Source organism: Coenobita brevimanus, chromosome 35 (genome assembly GCF_032717465.1).
Source record: "Coenobita brevimanus isolate Jiangsu-jjx chromosome 35, ASM3271746v2, whole genome shotgun sequence".
Classification (NCBI taxonomy): Eukaryota; Metazoa; Arthropoda; class Malacostraca; order Decapoda; family Coenobitidae; genus Coenobita; species Coenobita brevimanus.
In genome coordinates this window covers 1,911,548-1,930,000 of record NC_136988.1, presented here as the reverse complement: position 1 = coordinate 1,930,000, position 18,453 = coordinate 1,911,548, and the positions used below count along the sequence as shown (strand labels likewise).

General features: G+C 42.9%; 1 protein-coding gene across 3 annotated transcripts in view; it reads left to right on the top strand.

Moving 5' to 3' along the window:
* Positions 1 to 18,453, top strand: part of LOC145396246 (uncharacterized) — a 56,942-nt gene that overhangs the window by 558 nt on the left and 37,931 nt on the right. For all 3 annotated transcript variants that reach the window (XM_080269684.1, XM_080269682.1, XM_080269683.1), the window contains exons 2-3: positions 9,361 to 9,777; positions 16,684 to 16,833. In XM_080269684.1, coding sequence (XP_080125810.1) covers positions 9,361 to 9,777; positions 16,684 to 16,833 — 567 coding nt within the window. The remainder of the gene's footprint in view (positions 1 to 9,360; positions 9,778 to 16,683; positions 16,834 to 18,453) is intronic.

The window sequence follows — 18,453 nt, the reverse complement described above, 5'->3', positions numbered from 1 at the left end:
AATGGCAACACAAGTTGTATCATCTCTTACATACTCCACTTTCAGGGGTTTATAGCAAAGATTATATAGTGTTTACTTATATTTTTTCGTTAGTTTATTTTATAGCAAAGGAATTGGTACGGTTCTCCCTTCAAAATATGGAGAGAAGAAAACGGACTGTCGTTCTCACATCTGTTTAGGACAATTATAGCAACAAACACAGTACAGTTTCCCTCGTTTTATATATTTCATTTAGATTATTGTACCATAGATTTACCACTTAATACACTCCCACCACTGGAGGTAAAGATGTCACACAAAGCCACACGGTGATTAGTGGAACAGGTGCCCGCTTCTTTTGGCCAGATATGGTGGCAATCCGTCAACCAGACCACTGGATATTACCCGCTACACAGACAAGTGAATCAGCCAAGCCATCTCAAGAACCGCTTTACCTAGCAAGCTGAAATTTTACTACAATACAGCCTTAAGGCGGACACACTGCGGAAAGGAGTACCGGGTATGGTTCCAATCGGTTATTCTCTGAGATTTCCTGCGATAAAAAATGGAGACTTAGGGATATTCCGGATGTTACCTAATTTTCCATGAAGGATTAAAGCCAGAGCTAAGGTGACATGCACAAGATCAGTGACCTTGACCTCCAGGTGCCTTTATAGCTCGGCTTCTAGTAAGCAATGGCTGTGGCAAGATCAAATTATCCTTGGACAGTTTGATGGTGTTATGGTTATTATTATTATTTATCATTATTATCATTATTATTATTTACCGGTATTTAATTATTTTGATATATCAGGGAAATTACTCACGAATATGCCATAAGAATGAAGTAGACGCAGGAACATGTTCTTTCCGGGCAAGGAAGCTCCCTAAAGCCTGTTCCTTAGCTATTTATTTTCGGATATGGCTGGTTAATAGCCTTTTGCACGCAATTGATGCGGAGTATGGCGATGTTGGAAGGATTTATGTGTCACAGAATCGGACAGTAAGGTTTAATAAGCAAAATTAATCACCTTGAAAAAGGTGTTAGGGAATACTGGCCTTGGTGTAGGTCGCAGTCTGAGTTGGGTCCTGCAGTTGCCCAAATATGGACAGAGAGAGAGAGAGGCGGGGGGGGGGGGGATTTTAGCCAGCAGAGGAAGGTGACAAGCAGAAGAGGTGATATATTAGCAACATACCAAGCCTCTGTCAGCCTAGGAATATTAGCCAGCAGGGGAAAGTGACAAGTACAAGAGGTGAAATAATAGACTAACTTTTGTCCCAGGGTGTAAAGAAGCAGAAGTTCGTCTCTAATTTCCCTGCAATACTGTGTTCACTCCTTCCTGAATGGCAAAAAGCATAATTCCTTCTCATCAATTTACGTTTCGTGTTTAATACTGGTATCACGTAAAAAAAAATCATATACTGTCTTCCATCACCATAGGGGGGGGGAGAAATGAGAGAACACACACACACACACACACACACACACACACACACACACACACATTGCCAACTAATCCAAGGTAATATTTAGCTGTGTGTGTGTGTGTGTGTGTGTGTGTAATATTCCATTCCCACAACTGTATAAATGCATCAAGCAGTAGAAAAAAATGAAGTAACAGCAGGTCAGTGGGAGTGGGCTGTATAATTCACTGCAAGTACACTATTCTCTCTCTCTCTCTCTCTCTCTCTCTCTCTCTCTCTCTCTGTGCTGATAATTATAGATATGGGGTGTGTTTGGCTCATGTTCATGCAGGAAGTAGTGGTGCTGACGTGCGTGACCTTCGTGAATCACACAGCAACACGATCAAAGCACCAAGTATATTAACACACTCAGCCTCCTATGCCTCACGCCCACACTGCGTAAAGTCGCCTGTGGTATGGATCAGTTAACCCTTTTACGTGGTTTTCCTCTCATTCTTGATCCCTTTAGTCGATTTTACTCAGCGGAATGTCATACTCAAGATGTTAACATAATATTCCATAATCCTCTTCCCTACAATGACGTCTGTTGTTAGTTTAATCTTGTTTCCGTCTATCTATTGCCAGATCCCATAATCCCGTAAGGGGTGGCCACAAACAAATCGCCTCCATGTCACCCTGTCCCCCGCCATTTCACTGCCCTGCTACCAGCTCACACACCCCTCTCTCATATACCTCTCCACACCATCCCTCCATCTCATCCTCGGCCTCCTTAATCCTGTTTATTTATATTTATTATTTATTATTTATTTATTTAATCTTATCATGGCAAAACGCGATGATTTTATTACCTCATCCAACCACAAGCCCTGCCTCCCAAACGCCTCTGTCACTGAGTTACTGAATTACCCCATTACTGAGGAATGATTATACCTTCCGTCACCCAGCTTGGTCTTGTGTTGCAGGACTGAACTATCTGTCTGAAAATGAAGTAGGCTAAGAGAGTTATATGGCCACTCGTGTAAATTTATCATCCTAACCATCATTGTTATCATTATCATCACTATTTTATCCATCATCATCATCATCATCATCATCACTATCTTATCCATTCTTCTTCTCCTCCTCCTCATCATCATCATCATCATCATCAGCATCATCATCTTAACCATCACCACCATCATCATCGTAAACCATCATTATCATCATCAACTTAACAATCATCATTATCATCATCAACTTAACCACCACCATCATCATCATCATCATCATCATCATCATCAACTTAACCATCACCACCACCACCACCACCACCATCATCATCATCATCATCATCACAACTTAACCATCACCACCACCACCATCATCATCATCATCATCAACTTAACCATCACCACCATCATCATCATCATCATCATCATCATCATCATCATCATCATCATCATCATCATCATCATCACCCTAACTTTCAAACCAAAACATTAATTATAATCATCCCTTTTTTCGAAATTACATATACCGGTAACCTTCTCTAACCTCGAAATCCACAAGAAAAAAAAACATGGAGGGAGCAAAAATTAATAATGAAAAAATAAAAAAAACGTTAATGGCAGTTTAAAAAATTTGAAAATTAAAAAAAAACGAAAATTGAAAGGCCTCAGGAAGGGAAACTGTGTGTGTGTGTGTGTGTGTGTGTGTGTGTGTGTGTGTGTGTGTGTGTGTGTGTGTTTCCTTCCCTTATCCCCTTTTCCTGTATACTACCCTCCTCTCTCTCTCTCTCTCTCTCTCTCTCTCTCTCTCTCAGGGCCATTTAAGCACCTGGGGTTCTGAAAAAACAAAAAAAACAATATATTCTGTGTGTGACTAAGCCACTGGGGTACCGAGCCAGAGAGAGAGAGAGAGAGAGAGAGAGAGAGAGAGAGAGAGAAAGCAGCTGTTGTAACCTGTAGAAACAATTGCGAGAGAGAGAGAGAGAGAGAGAGAGAGAGAGAGAGAGAGAGAGAGAAAGCAGCTGTTGTAACCTGTAGAAACAATTGAGAGAGAGAGAGAGAGAGAGAGAGAGAGAAAGCAGCTGTTGTAACCTGTAGAAACAATTGAGAGAGAGAGAGAGAGAGAGAGAGAGAGAGAGAGAGAGAGAGAGAGAGAGAAAGCAGCTGTTGTAACCTGTAGAAACAATTGAGAGAGAGAGAGAGAGAGAGAGAGAGAGAGAGAGAGCAGCTGTTGTAACCTGTAGAAACAATTGCAAGAGAGAGAGAGAGAGAGAGAGCAGCTGTTGTAACCTGTAGAAACAATTGCAAGAGAGAGAGAGAGAGAGAGAGAGAGAGAGAAAGCAGCTGTTGTAACCTGTAGAAACAATTGAGAGAGAGAGAGAGAGAGAGAGAGAGAGAGAGAGAAAGCAGCTGTTGTAACCTGTAGAAACAATTGAGAGAGAGAGAGAGAGAAAGAGAGAGAGAGAGCAGCTGTTGTAACCTGTAGAAACAATTGCAAGAGAGAGAGAGAGAGAGAGAGCAGCTGTTGTAACCTGTAGAAACAATTGCAAGAGAGAGAGAGAGAGAGAGAGCAGCTGTTGTAACCTGTAGAAACAATTGCAAGAGAGAGAGAGAGAGAGAGAGAGAGAGAGAGAGAGAGCAGCTGTTGTAACCTGTAGAAACAATTGCAAGAGAGAGAGAGAGAGAGAGAGAGAGAGAGAGAGAAAGCAGCTGTTGTAACCTGTAGAAACAATTGCAAGAGAGAGAGAGAGAGAGAGAGAGAGAGAGAGAGAAAGCAGCTGTTGTAACCTGTAGAAACAATTGAGAGAGAGAGAGAGAGAGAGAGAGAGAAAGCAGCTGTTGTAACCTGTAGAAACAATTGCAAGAGAGAGAGAGAGAGAGAGAGAGAAAGCAGCTGTTGTAACCTGTAGAAACAATTGCAAGAGAGAGAGAGAGAGAGAGAGAGAGAAAGCAGCTGTTGTAACCTGTAGAAACAATTGCAAGAGAGAGAGAGAGAGAGAGAGAGAGAGAGAGAGAGAGAGAGAGAGAGAAAGCAGCTGTTGTAACCTGTAGAAACAATTGAGAGAGAGAGAGAGAGAGAGAGAGCAGCTGTAGAAACAATTGCTGTTTTTTTTTTCATCATTTTTGGCAAAGAAAAATTGTGTCATATTTTCCACACACACACACACACACACACACACACACACACACACACACACACACACACACACACACACACACACACACACACACAAGTTGGCACCTGGTTACTCTCTTTTATTTACCCCTTTGTGACTCACCTCTCTCTCTCTCTCTCTCTCTCTCTCTCTCTCAGTGCGGTAGAGAGGATGAGTAAGCCAAAGAAGATGAGAGAGAAAAGTGTCCTTAGGTAATAATAATAATAATAATAATAATAATAATAATAATAATAATAATAATCTGTGCTTCTGTTTTTGTGTTTATAAGAAAATATGTTAACGAAAAAGGTGTATTTCTTTGTTCAAATCATTTTTCTAAGAGACCGAAACTCCCTAACACCTCTTCCTCAGCGATTTATTTTTGGATATGGCTGGCTAATATTCCTTTTTATGTTATTTATGCAGAGTTTGTTAAAAAGAAGTCTGTAGTATTCTGATCGGGTAAATAAGCTCCCAAACACCTCTTCCTTAGCGATTTATTTTTGGATATGGCTGGGTAATGTCCTTTTGTATGTTTGGCCATGTGGAGAGAATGGAGAGTGAGAGACTAACGAGGAGAGTGTGTCAGTGAGGTGGAGGGCGGGAGAGGGAGGGGGAGGCCAAGGATATGATGGAGGAATGGAGTGGAGAGGTATATGAGAGAGGGGGGGGGGTGAGCTGGGAGCAGGGCGGTGAAATGGCGGGGGAGAGGGCGACATGGAGGCGATTTGTTTGTGGCCACCCCTTGCAGGATTAAGGCGTCTGGCAATAGATAGACGACATTTATGAAGAGTGTGTTAAAAAGATGCGACTAAGAAAACTGTAGGGAAAAACATAGATAAGGTCCATTGCAAAGTTGAATGTGACTGTCTATCTATCTATCTATTGCCAGACGCCTTCATCCCATACGGGGTGGCCACAAACGAATCGCCTCCACGTCACCTTGTCCCCCGCCATTTCACTGCCCTGCTCCCAACTCACACCCCCCTCTCTCACATACCTCACCACTCCATCCCTCCATCTCATCCTCGGCCTCCCCCTCCCGCTCTTCAGTGAATATATATTGTGGCAAAGATGTATATTTCTGTGGTAGGGATTGTTAGAGGAGTTTGTTCTGTGTTAAGCGATGCGGCAGAGAATCCTATGTGTCTGTGCCAAAAGCTAATCAAACATAACTCTCAGGAATAAAAGAATGTGACAAAGAATCCACTAATTCTCTGCCAGGGGGCCCAGAGAAAACCGGTTCTGTGTCAAGAGAGGTGTGGCAAAGATTTCTATATATCCTTTCACCCCTCCCCCCAAAAAAAAAAATGATTGTTTCTGAGTCTGTGGCATAGAGGATATTTCTGTGCTAAGGGGAGACTGATTCTGTGTTTTAAAATGCGACAAAGACTTCTGTATCTTCCTGCCAAAAGATCATGGACAACGGTGGGTGTGTTTCAGAGCTGAGGAATGTGTGTGTGTGTGTGTGTGTGTGTGTGTGTGTGTGTGTGTGTGTGTGTGTGAGAGAGAGAGAGAGAGAGAGAGAGAGAGATTCTGTGCCAAAGGGAGAGGGTTGGGTATAAGTGGTGCCAGAAAGGGCGGGGGGGTGGCAGAGAGGAAGTGTCCCTGTTTCAAGGTCGGGAGAGAGAGAGAGAGAGAGAGAGGGTTGCTATTATAGAGTTTAGTAAAGAAATGAGACAGACAGACAGACATAAAACAGAGCGACCTTGCCATGTATAAAGATGAGAGAGAGAGAGAAAGAGAGAGAGAGAGAGAGAGAGAGAGAGAGAGAGTTATAAACAAACAGATTTCTGCAAACTGTGTATGGTATGAGGGGATGTGGGTGTGAAGGGGGGGTGAGGTAGGGGTGAGGGTGTGGGGTGGGGGTGGGGTAGGGGTGGGGGTGAGGTAGGGGTAGAGGTGAGGGGGTGGGTTGGGGGTGGGGTAAGGGTGAGGGGATGGGATAGGGGTAGGAGTGAGAGAGGGGGTGGGGTGGGGGTGAGGGTGTGTGGTGGGGGTGGGGTAGAGGTGGGGGTGTCTATTCCTGGATCTGCCCCTTCCTTACCCACTGAATATTTCTCCTCTCCTTCTAAGATCGAACCCACATCAGTCTAGACAACCTACAACCTCTTATCACACTCAAATTTCTCTCCATTCCCTCCCTTACATAATTTTCTTCCTATGACAGTGCTTCCTCTCCTACAACACCTTCCTTAGCAGGGTGTATTCATCCCTGTGGCTAAAATCCCCCATATCCCGTGACGAGGCGTGGGATTAACATTTTCGCTTTTAGTCAGTTCGTTTTCCCCGTATTCTTTCCATCTCAGGACGCTTTGACTCAGCTGATGAATGGTATGTAGCGCTGGAGGGGTTTATAAAGGCTGTACACACACACACACACACACACACACACACACACACACACACACACACACACACACACACACACACACACACACACACACACACACACACACACACTAACCACTGAATTAGTTTGTGCAGAGTTGGGTCATGCTGGAAAACAGTACGACATTCTAATTCTTTGGACAGTTTTGCTGATAATAATAATGGCGATGCTGTGGTATGCTGTTGATGAATGTGTGTGTGTGTGTGTGTGTGTGTGTGTGTGTGTGAGAGAGAGAGAGAGTCAGTTGAGGCCATAAATAGGAATTCTGGCGGTAAAAGGAAGAGCTGTAGGCCTGTTTATACTATACGATACTCCTTTCACTGTAACTTGGCCTAAAATTTTCAGCTCTATCTTGAATGCTGAGTTTGCATAAGAGATCAACACTACAGTATGATACTAGTCACGAAGAAGTGCTATGGAAATGATGTAGAGCTATATTGTCTTTCTCTGCTAATGAGGTGCGTGTATAATAAGGACGAAAATCTTGGCCAAGTTATTGTGAAAGAACTCTAATATATAATTCATGTGACAGCCCGTTATGCCCTTCCTCAGATCATACAGGTTGTCATCTTGTTCATCTTCAATTCGTTCACTCTACAGCCGGAAGTAAGTACAGTGTAACAAATATCTGTCAGGAATCATCTAAGTCACGCATCGCTTCAGCTCTCTTGATTTGTGCCACACCTTGGAATTCCTGTAGTGCGTCGTGACTTGCATTGTTTACATATAGAAATAGCAATATGATTAGAGGTGAGTGTTGTGGCTTGATGATTATGGGCTAGGGTTATCAGGACGTGACCTCAGTGGACTGCTGGCTGAATCTGTTCTTCTCCTGCACTCCACCATCCTCCTTTCGGGGGATAGGGAGGGAGTTGAGGGACGCGTATATAACCAGGCAGCCCAGTTATATCAGTGCCAACACGTGAAAAGCGTCCCTCTTCCTCCTAACAGCAAAGTGAACATACAAAGTGATCATGCTTAATATTTCTGTTCATATTTACTGAACTGCTGTGGCTGTTGTTCAATGCCACCCCATCTGAACAACCTGATATTCATTTGTAGTTTTAATTGGCTGTTTGTAATAATTGCCCAATCACTCAAGGCTTACAATTGGTTTTTCAGTGCTAATTGGACTCTGCTTGCTTACATATACAAGGTGTCCAGTAAACAGTATGCCAGACGTCAGGTGGTTAGTCTAGAGCCAGTTCACCTTTATGCAGCTATATTTGAGAACTGAGCTGGTGTTGATGTAGGACTTATTACTATAGTCCACAAAATAACTCTACAGCATCTCACTGCCTGCTTGATGTGGCTGGATATGAACACCATTGCCAGATAAATCCAACCTTGATGTACTGCGCCCGACTGAGTGAGGCTCTACGTAGTTTTGAGAGTGTAACTTAATACGTATGGGCGTTTTTACCCTAAGTTTAATTGCCTTCTCTGTACAGCCAATTGTTAAGAAACGTTCTCTGTTTCTTGCTATATAGAGAGGGTCCAGTTTAAGTCAGCACCATTGTTTTCCCGTAAGTCAGCACCATTGTTTTCCCGTAAGTCAGCACCTCTGTTTTCCCGTAAGTCAGCACCATTGTTTTCCCGTAAGTCAGCACCATTGTTTTCCCGTAAGTCAGCACCATTGTTTTCCATAAGTCAGCACCATTGTTTTCCATAAGTCAGCACCATTGTTTTCCCGTAAGTCAGCACCATTGTTTTCCATAAGTCAGCACCATTGTTTTCCCGTAAGTCAGCATCATTGTTTTCCCGTAAGTCAGCATCATTGTTTTCCATAAGTCAGCACCATTGTTTTCCCGTAAGTCGGCACCATTGTTTTCCCATAAGTCAGCACCATTTTTTTCCCGTAATAGGCCTCTACATATGAGAGTACTGTTTCCCCAACCACCCGATATTCTGGCGTGGTATTCACTGGACACCGTGTATAGGCCGGGAGAGGAGTTGGGTATAATTGCTGTTAACACTTCTTTCTTTCTCTCACTTTCGCTGCTTCAAGGCTGCACCACACCCAGGTTAGAATCAAACATGGGCTGTATTCTCATTCTCTAGTAGCTTTCGTTAACGCGTCTTCCCGAGTGATTTATTTTCCATGTTACACTATGAAAGGAGTTCTGTGAAATCTCCAAAGCCGTTTAGAATATGACTCTGTGTTCTGTATTCCTAGCTGGCTTTGGATATTTCACAGCCCCTCTTCGTCAAGTATTTTGCACATCAGACATTATAATTCTCTTGTATGTTATGGATAGACTGTGTTGGTATTAAGCAGAAATCCGTAATATACAAGAGACAGTGTAACATGGAAAACGAATTGCTAAGGATGGAGTACGAAGTCTGCCATGTCGGCGAGAATACCTCATGTCTTGATTCCAACCTAAGTGTGACCAGACCCTCACCCAAATCCTCCCTCCAGGGACATAGAGACCGCAGCCGCAGCCCCAGCCCCGGCCCAGTGATGCGAGCTCGCAGTCTGAGCCCGCGTGTGCCCTACCTGTACCCGGACAAGGAAAACCAGGAAATAGAGAACAAGTATAGGAAGGGATGGTACCGAGTCGACTATGGGGGCAGCGAAGGGTCAGAGTTATGGTACCTTCCCAGATTCAGCGATCGGATAAAATTCCTGGAGTACAATGTGGACAAATCAAAGGGGTATCCAAGGGCCATGTCTCAGCCGCCCTATTCCGTGTCTACCAGGACAGTGGATAAACCAAGGCCGTCCACTCCCACCTTCTATGCCTGGTCCCAGCCCCTGCCCGACTACAACTATCGCCGCTACTACCCTGATAGGATCCTGGGCACAGTGGGGCCTTATTCCGGTCGGGTTTATAACGTAAGTCTTGGAAACAGCGCTCCAGCAAAATTATCCCCAACTAACTCGGGGCCATTGATTCACAGGACATAGATCAGTGCCCAGCCGTAACGAAGGCCTGTTAATCTAGAGACTTGTTGACTCTTGGCCATGTGGAGAGCATGGAGAGTGAGAGACTGACGAGGAGAGTGTATGTCAGTGAGGTGGAGGGGGGCAGAGGGAAGGGGGAGGCCAAGGACATACATCAGTGCCCAGCCGTAACGAAGGCCTGTTAATCTAGAGACTTGTTGACTCTTGGCCATGTGGAGAGCATGGAGACTGACGAGGAGAGTATGTGAGTGAGGTGGAGGGGGGCAGAGGGAAGGGGGAGGCCAAGGATGAGATGGAGAGGTATATGAGAGTGGGGGGGGGGGTGAGCCGGGAGCAAGGCAATGAAATGGCGGGGGACAGGGCGACATGGAGGCGATTTGTTTGTGGCCACCCTTTACGGGAATAAGGCGTTTGGCAATAGATAGATAGTTTATTTTTGCAGGAAGAAGAGTGCAAATCCTCCTAAATGCCTTGTCCTTCCTGCAGATTGACAGTTGTTGGTTATGGCGGGAAACTGATCAGAAGTTTGTGATTTTGGCCTCGGATTGAACTCATCATTTTTCTTCTTCTCCCTCCTGCTTTTTTCCGAGAGCGCATACCGCACCGCCTCACGCAGCCTACGCTTCTCGTCCCATACCCATCCCTGCGCTTCCCTCAACTCCGCATCCTTGAGCCTCTTTTCAAAAACCAAAATTAAACATGCTTTTCAAATATCCCATGTTTCAGTGACCAAAATTATCATATGTAGCATTTTGAATTTTTAGGAAGCTATCAAGAGTATTATTATTATTATTATTATTATTATTATTATTATTGTATTCATCTTTACCTCTAGAAGCCTTTTTTGACTTTCTTCTTAGTTTGACCGTTATTTTGAACTTGGGAGAAATATTTAAACCGGAGAGCTAAGAAAAATCCGTTATATATGCCGGTATTTTATGAATGGAGGACGTATGTAATCGAGTGTATTGATGAAAAGACCACACAGACCTTAGAGAAAATGAGAGAGAGAGAGAGAGAGAGAGAGAGAGAGAGAGAGAATTTACATTGATACACCACACAGACCTTACAGGGAGAGAGAGAGAGAGAGAGAGAGAGAGAGAGAGAGAGAATTTACATTGATACACCACACAGACCTTACAGGGAGAGAGAGAGAGAGAGAGAGAGTTACACTGATACACAGACCACACAGACCTTACAGAGAGAGAGAGAGAGAGAGATTTACATTGATACACACACACACACACACACACACACACACACACACGCACACAGTTACATTGATACACGGACCTTAGAGAGAGAGAGAGAGAGAGAGAGAATACCATGAGAACAGTATATTTTTCAGGATTAATGGCTGACTTTTTCTGAAACGGATTTTTTTTTTTCATTTTTCCCTCCATAAATCCCATATCATCTGTGCTGACGCTGATTTTAATATATGTGTTATTTTTTCTGAATATTTGTTAAGTTGGCATTAATTTCATCCCAAACACATGGATTTCTTGACTGGTGCCAGAGTGGTGGAAAGCGAAGGTGTGTGGTGTGTAGGAAGACATCTGGGATTCAGGGAACGGGTTATGAAGTCTGTTGCCAGAGTTGGACACATACATATAGGCCTACACATACATACATACACACACACATACATACATACGTGCATACATACATACATACACACATTCATACACACATACATACACACACACATACATACATACATATATACATACATGCAGTCTCTCTCTCTCTCTCTCTCTCTCTCTCTCTCTCTCTCACACACACACACACACACACACACACACACACACACACACACACACACAGAAGTAAACTGCTGTCCGTAATAACACAAACTCGATCCCCTAACACCTCTTCCTTAGCGATTTATTTTTGGATATGGCCGGATAACAGAAAAGGACTAAAGTGTAATAAACAAGATAAACCGCACAGGAAAAGGTGTTAGGGAACTTCCTTAATCAGTGAAATGATATTGGAAGGATTTACGCAACAGAAGAGGACAGTAGGGTGTAATAAATAAAATAAATCACACAGGAAAAGCTGTTAGGGAGCTTCTTTAATCAGCGAGATGATATTGAAAGGATTTAGGTAAAGAAGAAGACAGGTGTAAAAAAACAAAATAAATCGGACACGAAAAGTTGTTAGGGAGCTTCCACAATGAGCGAGATGATAAGGATTTAGGTAACACAGAAGAGGACAGTATGGTGTAATAAACAAAATAAATCGGACACGAAAAGGTGTTAGGGAGCTTCATCAACCGACAGTGTGAAGATTTGAATTTCAGAAACCGTTACAGTCCGGATTCTAGTTTTGATTTTATTTATTTGTTTATTTATATATTTATTTCTGCTTGATTTAAATTTAGAATAATTTTTGATATTAAAGGGAAATTAATGGAGATCTTGTTTAACCCCTTCACTACGGTGTGTGTGTGTGTGTGTGTGTGTGTGTGTGTGTGTGTGTGTGTGTGTGTGTGAAGAATAACCGTGTGGAGGCCTCGAGATTCAAAATATAACCGACATAACTGAAATTGTGTGTGTGTGTGTGTGTGTGTGTGTGTGTGTGTGTGTGTGTGTGTGTGTGTGTGAAGAATAACCGTGTGGAGGCCTCGAGATTCAAAATATAAGCGACATAACTGAAATTGTGTGTGTGTGTGTGTGTGTGTGTGTGTGTGTGTGTGAAGAATAAAATCGTATGGAGGCCGCGAGATTCAAACTATAACCGACTTAACTGAACATTTTAAAACTCAACTCCTTTCACTCGAACTTGGCCTAAAATTACCCTCTCCATCCTCAATACCAAGTGACAGCAATAGACTAGCACTAGACGACGATGCTAGTCACGAAGAAGTGCTGTGAAATGAACGTAGAGCCGTAGTATTGTCTTTGCCACTGAGCCACGTGAAATAAGCTGCAAAAGGACGAAAATCTGGGCCAAGTTAGTGTGAAAAAACTATAGTCATTTTTTAATTTTCTAGAAGCCGTCTGTCTATCTATTGCCAGACGCCTTAATCCCGTAAGGGGTGGCCACAAACAAATCGCCTCCATGTCGTCCTGTCCCCCTCGCTATTTCATTGCCCTGCTCCCAGCTCACACCCCCCTCTCTCATATACCTCTCCACTCCATCCCTCCATCTCATCCTTGGCCCCCCCCCTCACTCCACCTCACTCACATACACTCTCCTCGTCAGTCTCTCACTCCATGTCTACAAGCCACACCGACGTTAAAAATAAATAGAATAAATACCAGGCCATTAATACCACCACACCACTGAATTGTAGTACCTAACACCTTTTCCTAAGCGATTTATTTTGCATTTTCACTCGACCTTCCTCTTGTGTGTTGTATAAATAATTGTAATATTATTTTCAGTATTAAAAAATATATATATTAAACCTACCAGGCCATAAGTATCATCACATCACCGAATTATAGTACCTAACACCTCCTCCTAAGCGATTTATTTTTCCTTTCCACTCGACCGTCCTGTTGTGTCATATAAATAATTGTAATATTTTCGGTATTAAAAGATTATATAGTAAACCAGCCGTGCTCAAAAATAAATCGCTCAGGGAAATCTCTTCAGGGAACGGACTGCATAATCTATTAGGGTTGGATATTATCTATCTATCTATCTATTTATTGCCAGACGCCTCAATCCCGTATGGGGTGGCCACAAACAAATCGCCTCCACGTCACCCTGTCCCCCGCCATTTCACTGCCCTGCTCCCAACTCACACCCCCCTCTCTCATATACCTCTCCACTCCATCCCTCCATCTCATCCTCGACCTCCCCCTCCCTCTTCCCCCCTCCACCTCACTCACATACACTCTCCTCGTCAGTCTCTCATCCTCCATCCATATTATACAGTAAAATATGATATAGGACTTTTTATGTCTTGTTTCTGTTTGCTCTTTCCTCTTTACATTATTATTATTATTATTATTATTATTATTATTATTATTATTATTACTACTATTATTATTATTATTATTATTATTATTATTATTATTATTATTATTATTATCGTCGTCGTCATTGTCATCATCATCATCATCATCATCATCATGACAGGGGACAGGGTGACGTGGAGGTGATCGTTTGTGGCCACCCCTTACGAGATTAAGGCGACTGGCAATAGATAGATAGATAGACATATATATAATTAAGTATAGTTTCATATCTATAACATTTACCATGATTAGGCCTCTCTCTCTCTCTCTCTCTCTCTCTCTCTCTCTCTCTCTCTCTCTCTCTCTCTCTACTGTATATGTATGTGTGTGTGTGTGTGTCTGACCATGTGGAGAGGATGGAGGATGAGAGACTGATAAGAAGAGTGTATGTGAGTGAGGAGGAGACGAAGGATGAGATGGAGGATGAGAGACTGACTAGAAGAGTGTAGCCTGTGTGAGTGAGAAGGAGGGGGAAACCAGGGATGAGATGAAGGATTGGGGTGGAGAGGATGGAGAATGAGAGACTGACTAGGAGAATGTAACTGGATGAGGTGGAGGGGTAGGCCAAGGATGAGATGGAGGGATGGAGTGCAAATAGATAAGGGGGAAAGGTGTGGGTTGGAAGGATGACAGCTAGATGAGTGGAGACGATTTGTTTGTGGAACCCCTTACGAGATTAAGGCGTCTGGCAATAGACATATAGACAAAGAGGCTGATAGATAGTTTTACATCTATTTTCCACATTATAATAATTTTAAGATGTTATATGGCAACTTTTACTTAAGTTTTTACATGCTTCGTACCTACCCAGCATGAGGAAAGGCCACGATAGCGGTGTCTAGCTCTTTCACATGAACCTGGCCTTGTTTTTCGTCCTTTTGCGGCTTATTTCACGCAGTTCATTGATAAAAAACAGGCTCTGCATCCTTTTCATGGCACTTCTTCGTGACTAGCATCATATTCTGGTGTTAATCTATTGTTACAACTTAGCAGTGTAAATGGTGTGTGTGTGTGTGTGTGTGTGTGTGTAATTCACCGGGTCGGTCAGGATCACTTGATGGTCGTGATCGTCAGCTTTTTACCCTCCCGGAAGGGAACTGAGAGCTCATATAGTCCGATCTAAGGACAAGGCTGTGACCTTCACACACGCACACACCCGTCCCCTTGCTCAAGGGGGACAGTAACCACCCACTTCGTCAGTGAAACTTTTCGCAACCTGAGCGAGGCGCGAACTCCCGTCCACCAGTTGGCAAGTGAGAACGTTACCACTGCACCAGCGAGCGGTGTGTGTGTGTGTGTGTGTGTGTGTGTGTGTGTGTGTGTGTGTGTGTGTGTGTGTGTGTTTCAACATCAAAATCTTAAGAATAACATGCAAAAGAATATGCATGTGTAACTATCCACTCACTTGATGTAGCGCTTCAGCAGCTGACTCTACACTGAGTGACAAGGCAACTGGTTTCTTGCATGTCATTCTCGTCGGTTAAGGAAGCTCCCTAACATCTTTTCCTAATTGATTTATTTTGCTTACTACATTTTACTGTCCTATTCTGTGTTACTTAAAGCCTGCCAATATCGCCATACTCTGCATAAATAACGTACAAAAGGATATTAGCCAGCCGTATCCAAAAATAAATCGCTAAGGAAGAGGTGTTAGGGAGTTTATACGTTGTTTATGCAGGGTTTGGCGATATTGTAGGATTTATATAACAGAAGAGGACAGTAATGAATATTGAGAAAAATAAATCGCTTAGGAGAAAGTGTTAGGGAGTTGCCAAGTCAGCGTCGCGTCGGTTAAAGAACGGTTTTTAAATTCGACCATTTTAAATTCAAATGTGAGAAGGGTTTTCAAATTAAGTATATAATTGACAGGGGGAGAGGGAGGGGCAGGCCGAGGATGAGATGGAGGGATGAAGTGGAGAGGTATATGAGAGTGGTGTGTGAGTTGAAGGATGGAGTGAAAGACTAAGTAGGAGAGTGTGTGAGTGAGGGAGGGGGAGAAAGGGATGAGATAAGAAGGTTGGACTGGAAAGATGAGAATGGGGGGGTGTGCGTTAGGGGTGGGTCAGCGCGATGGCAGGAGACAGGGTGACATGGAGGCGATTTGTTTGTGGCCACCCCTTACTTGATTAAGGCATCTGGCAATACGAGTAAATAGATAGATAATAGTGACTTACCCTGTATTATTAATCTATTTATTTATTTTTAACATAGTGGAGTTTTTTGATATATTTTCGTTACCAAATTATTTCATTTAGTTCTGTAGACTCCCTATACTCTTTTCACCTTAACTTGGCCCAGGTTTTCATCCTTTTGCGGCTTATTTCACGTAGCTCATTGACAGAAGAGAGTATGCTGGCTCTACATCCTTTCCTTAGCACTTCTTCGTGACTGGCATTATATTTTAGTGTTAATATCTAGTCACAGCAAAGTATTCAAGACAAAGGGACCGCAATTTCAGGCCAAGTTAGAGTAAAAAGAGTATAGTAATAAAACTGAAGATATGGTTGGACTGGAATTTTAAAAGAACATCATCGTATTGAAGAGATTAGGGGTAAAATTTCTCTAGTTTGCTGTTGATGGTAAAAAAGAATGTTGAAATATATAGAGTTGTCTTGAGGATTTACTGAGCCATTATGATCCAAAGTTTTCGCCAACGCTTCTCTGTAAGTTGTGGCGATGGAAGGTATTGCATGAAAGTTAGGTGATATCAGTAGGAAATAAACACACACACACACACACACACACACACACACACACACACACAAAAGAGCACATATCAACACGGTACTTAAATGTCATTCTAAAAAAAAAAAATCCTTTTATGGCGTCAACTTTATTTATACTGCTCTCTCTTCTTCCACAGCTCGACTGGTACCGCTACCCCTACTCCTACTACTCCTGGAGGTACCCCTACACCTATTACCCGTACAGTACCTCCCTTGATACAGCCCTGGCACTGGCTAGGGCTGACAGGGTACTCAGTCGCTCCTACTACCTGCCTTACTACTACAGGGTAAGTCGTAGTACGCAGATACAACATGTACGGAGAAAGAACGCGTAATATGAGGGGGGAAATGTGTAGTACGAGGAAAAACACGTAATATGAGGGAAAAACGCGTAATATGAGAAAAAACGCGTAATATGAGAAAAAACGCGTAATATGAGAAAGAAAACGCGTAATTCGAGGGAGAAAACCTGTAATATGGGAAAGAGTCATGATGTATGGGACAGTAACGCAAGATGTGGGGAAGAAATCGGGAAGTACGAGGATGAAACGCGACACGTACAGGTATTTTTCAGGTGCTGGGAGGTGATTGGTAAGTGTTTGGGTAATTTTAGGGGTAAGGTGTGGTTGTTTTTAGTGATTGATTGAATTTTAAAGTTCTTGAATGCATAGAGAACACGGTAAAGAACTGAAAATAGCCCCAGGTAAAGGTGTTATGACAGGAAGAAAGATTTTGGTGTTGGCAGTGTAGTAGGTAAAATTTTGGTGTGAGTAGTGGGAGGTTAGATGGTGTTTGTAGTGGGAGGTAAAATGCTGGTGTTGGTAGATGGGGTATGGTGTTCGTAGTGGTAGTAGGTAAGATTTAGGTGTTGGTAGTGGTAAGATTTCGGTGTTGGTAGTGGTAGTTGGTAAAATTTTGGTGTTGGCAGTGGTAAGATTTCAGTGTTGGTAGTGGTAGTAGGTAAAATTTTGGTGTTGGTAGTGGTAGTAGGTAAGATTTTGGTGTTGGTAGTGGTAGTAGATAAGATTTTGGTGTTGGTAGTGGTAGTAGGTAAGATTTTGGTGTTGGTAGTGGTAGTTAGTAAAATTTTGGTGTTGGTAGTGGTATTAAGTAAGATGGTGTTGGTAGTGGTAAGATTTTGGTGTTGGTAGTGGTAGTAGGTAAGATTTTGATGTTGGTAGTGGTATTAGGTAAGATGTTGGTGTTGGTAGTGGTAAAATTTTGGTGTTGGTAGTGGTAGTAGGTAAGATTTTGGTGTTGGTAGTGGTAGTAGGTAAGATTTTGGTGTTGGTAGTGGTAGTGGTAAAATTTTGGTGTTGGTAGTGGTAGTAGGTAAGATTTTGGTGTTGGTAGTGGTAGTAGGTAAGATTTTGGTGTCGGCAGTGGTAGGGAAGATTTGGGTGTTGGCAGTGGTAGGTACGGTGGTGTTGGCAGTGGTAGGTAAGATAGTGGTATTAATTTTTCAGTAAGATTTATTTAGTACCGGTATTAATATTTAGGTAAAATTTATTTGTTGCGAAGGTAAATTATTGAAGTAATATCATCCTTCATCCAATCCTACGTTGCCTCCATGAGGAGCGTAGGAGCCTGGGGCTAGGCAAGTTGGTCCTGACATTTAAGATGAGAGTGACCAGCCTCACTCATCCCTGAGTGGCATTACGTGAGCAATAAACCCCAACCACCCCTTGGATATAAACCTTCACTGGCTCAATCCGATTGGAGCGCAATACTGTAAGTACCCATTAAACCACCAGGCGCCATAATTTGGTTATATGGTTACCACCCAGCGTAGTAAATGGTTTCCTGGTGTACGGGAAACCATTTGGCTTGTCACTCAGTGTAGAGTCACCCACAGGCAAAAGGAAGAGGAAAGAATGAAGGAAAGAAAGACAGAAGAGGGAGTGTAC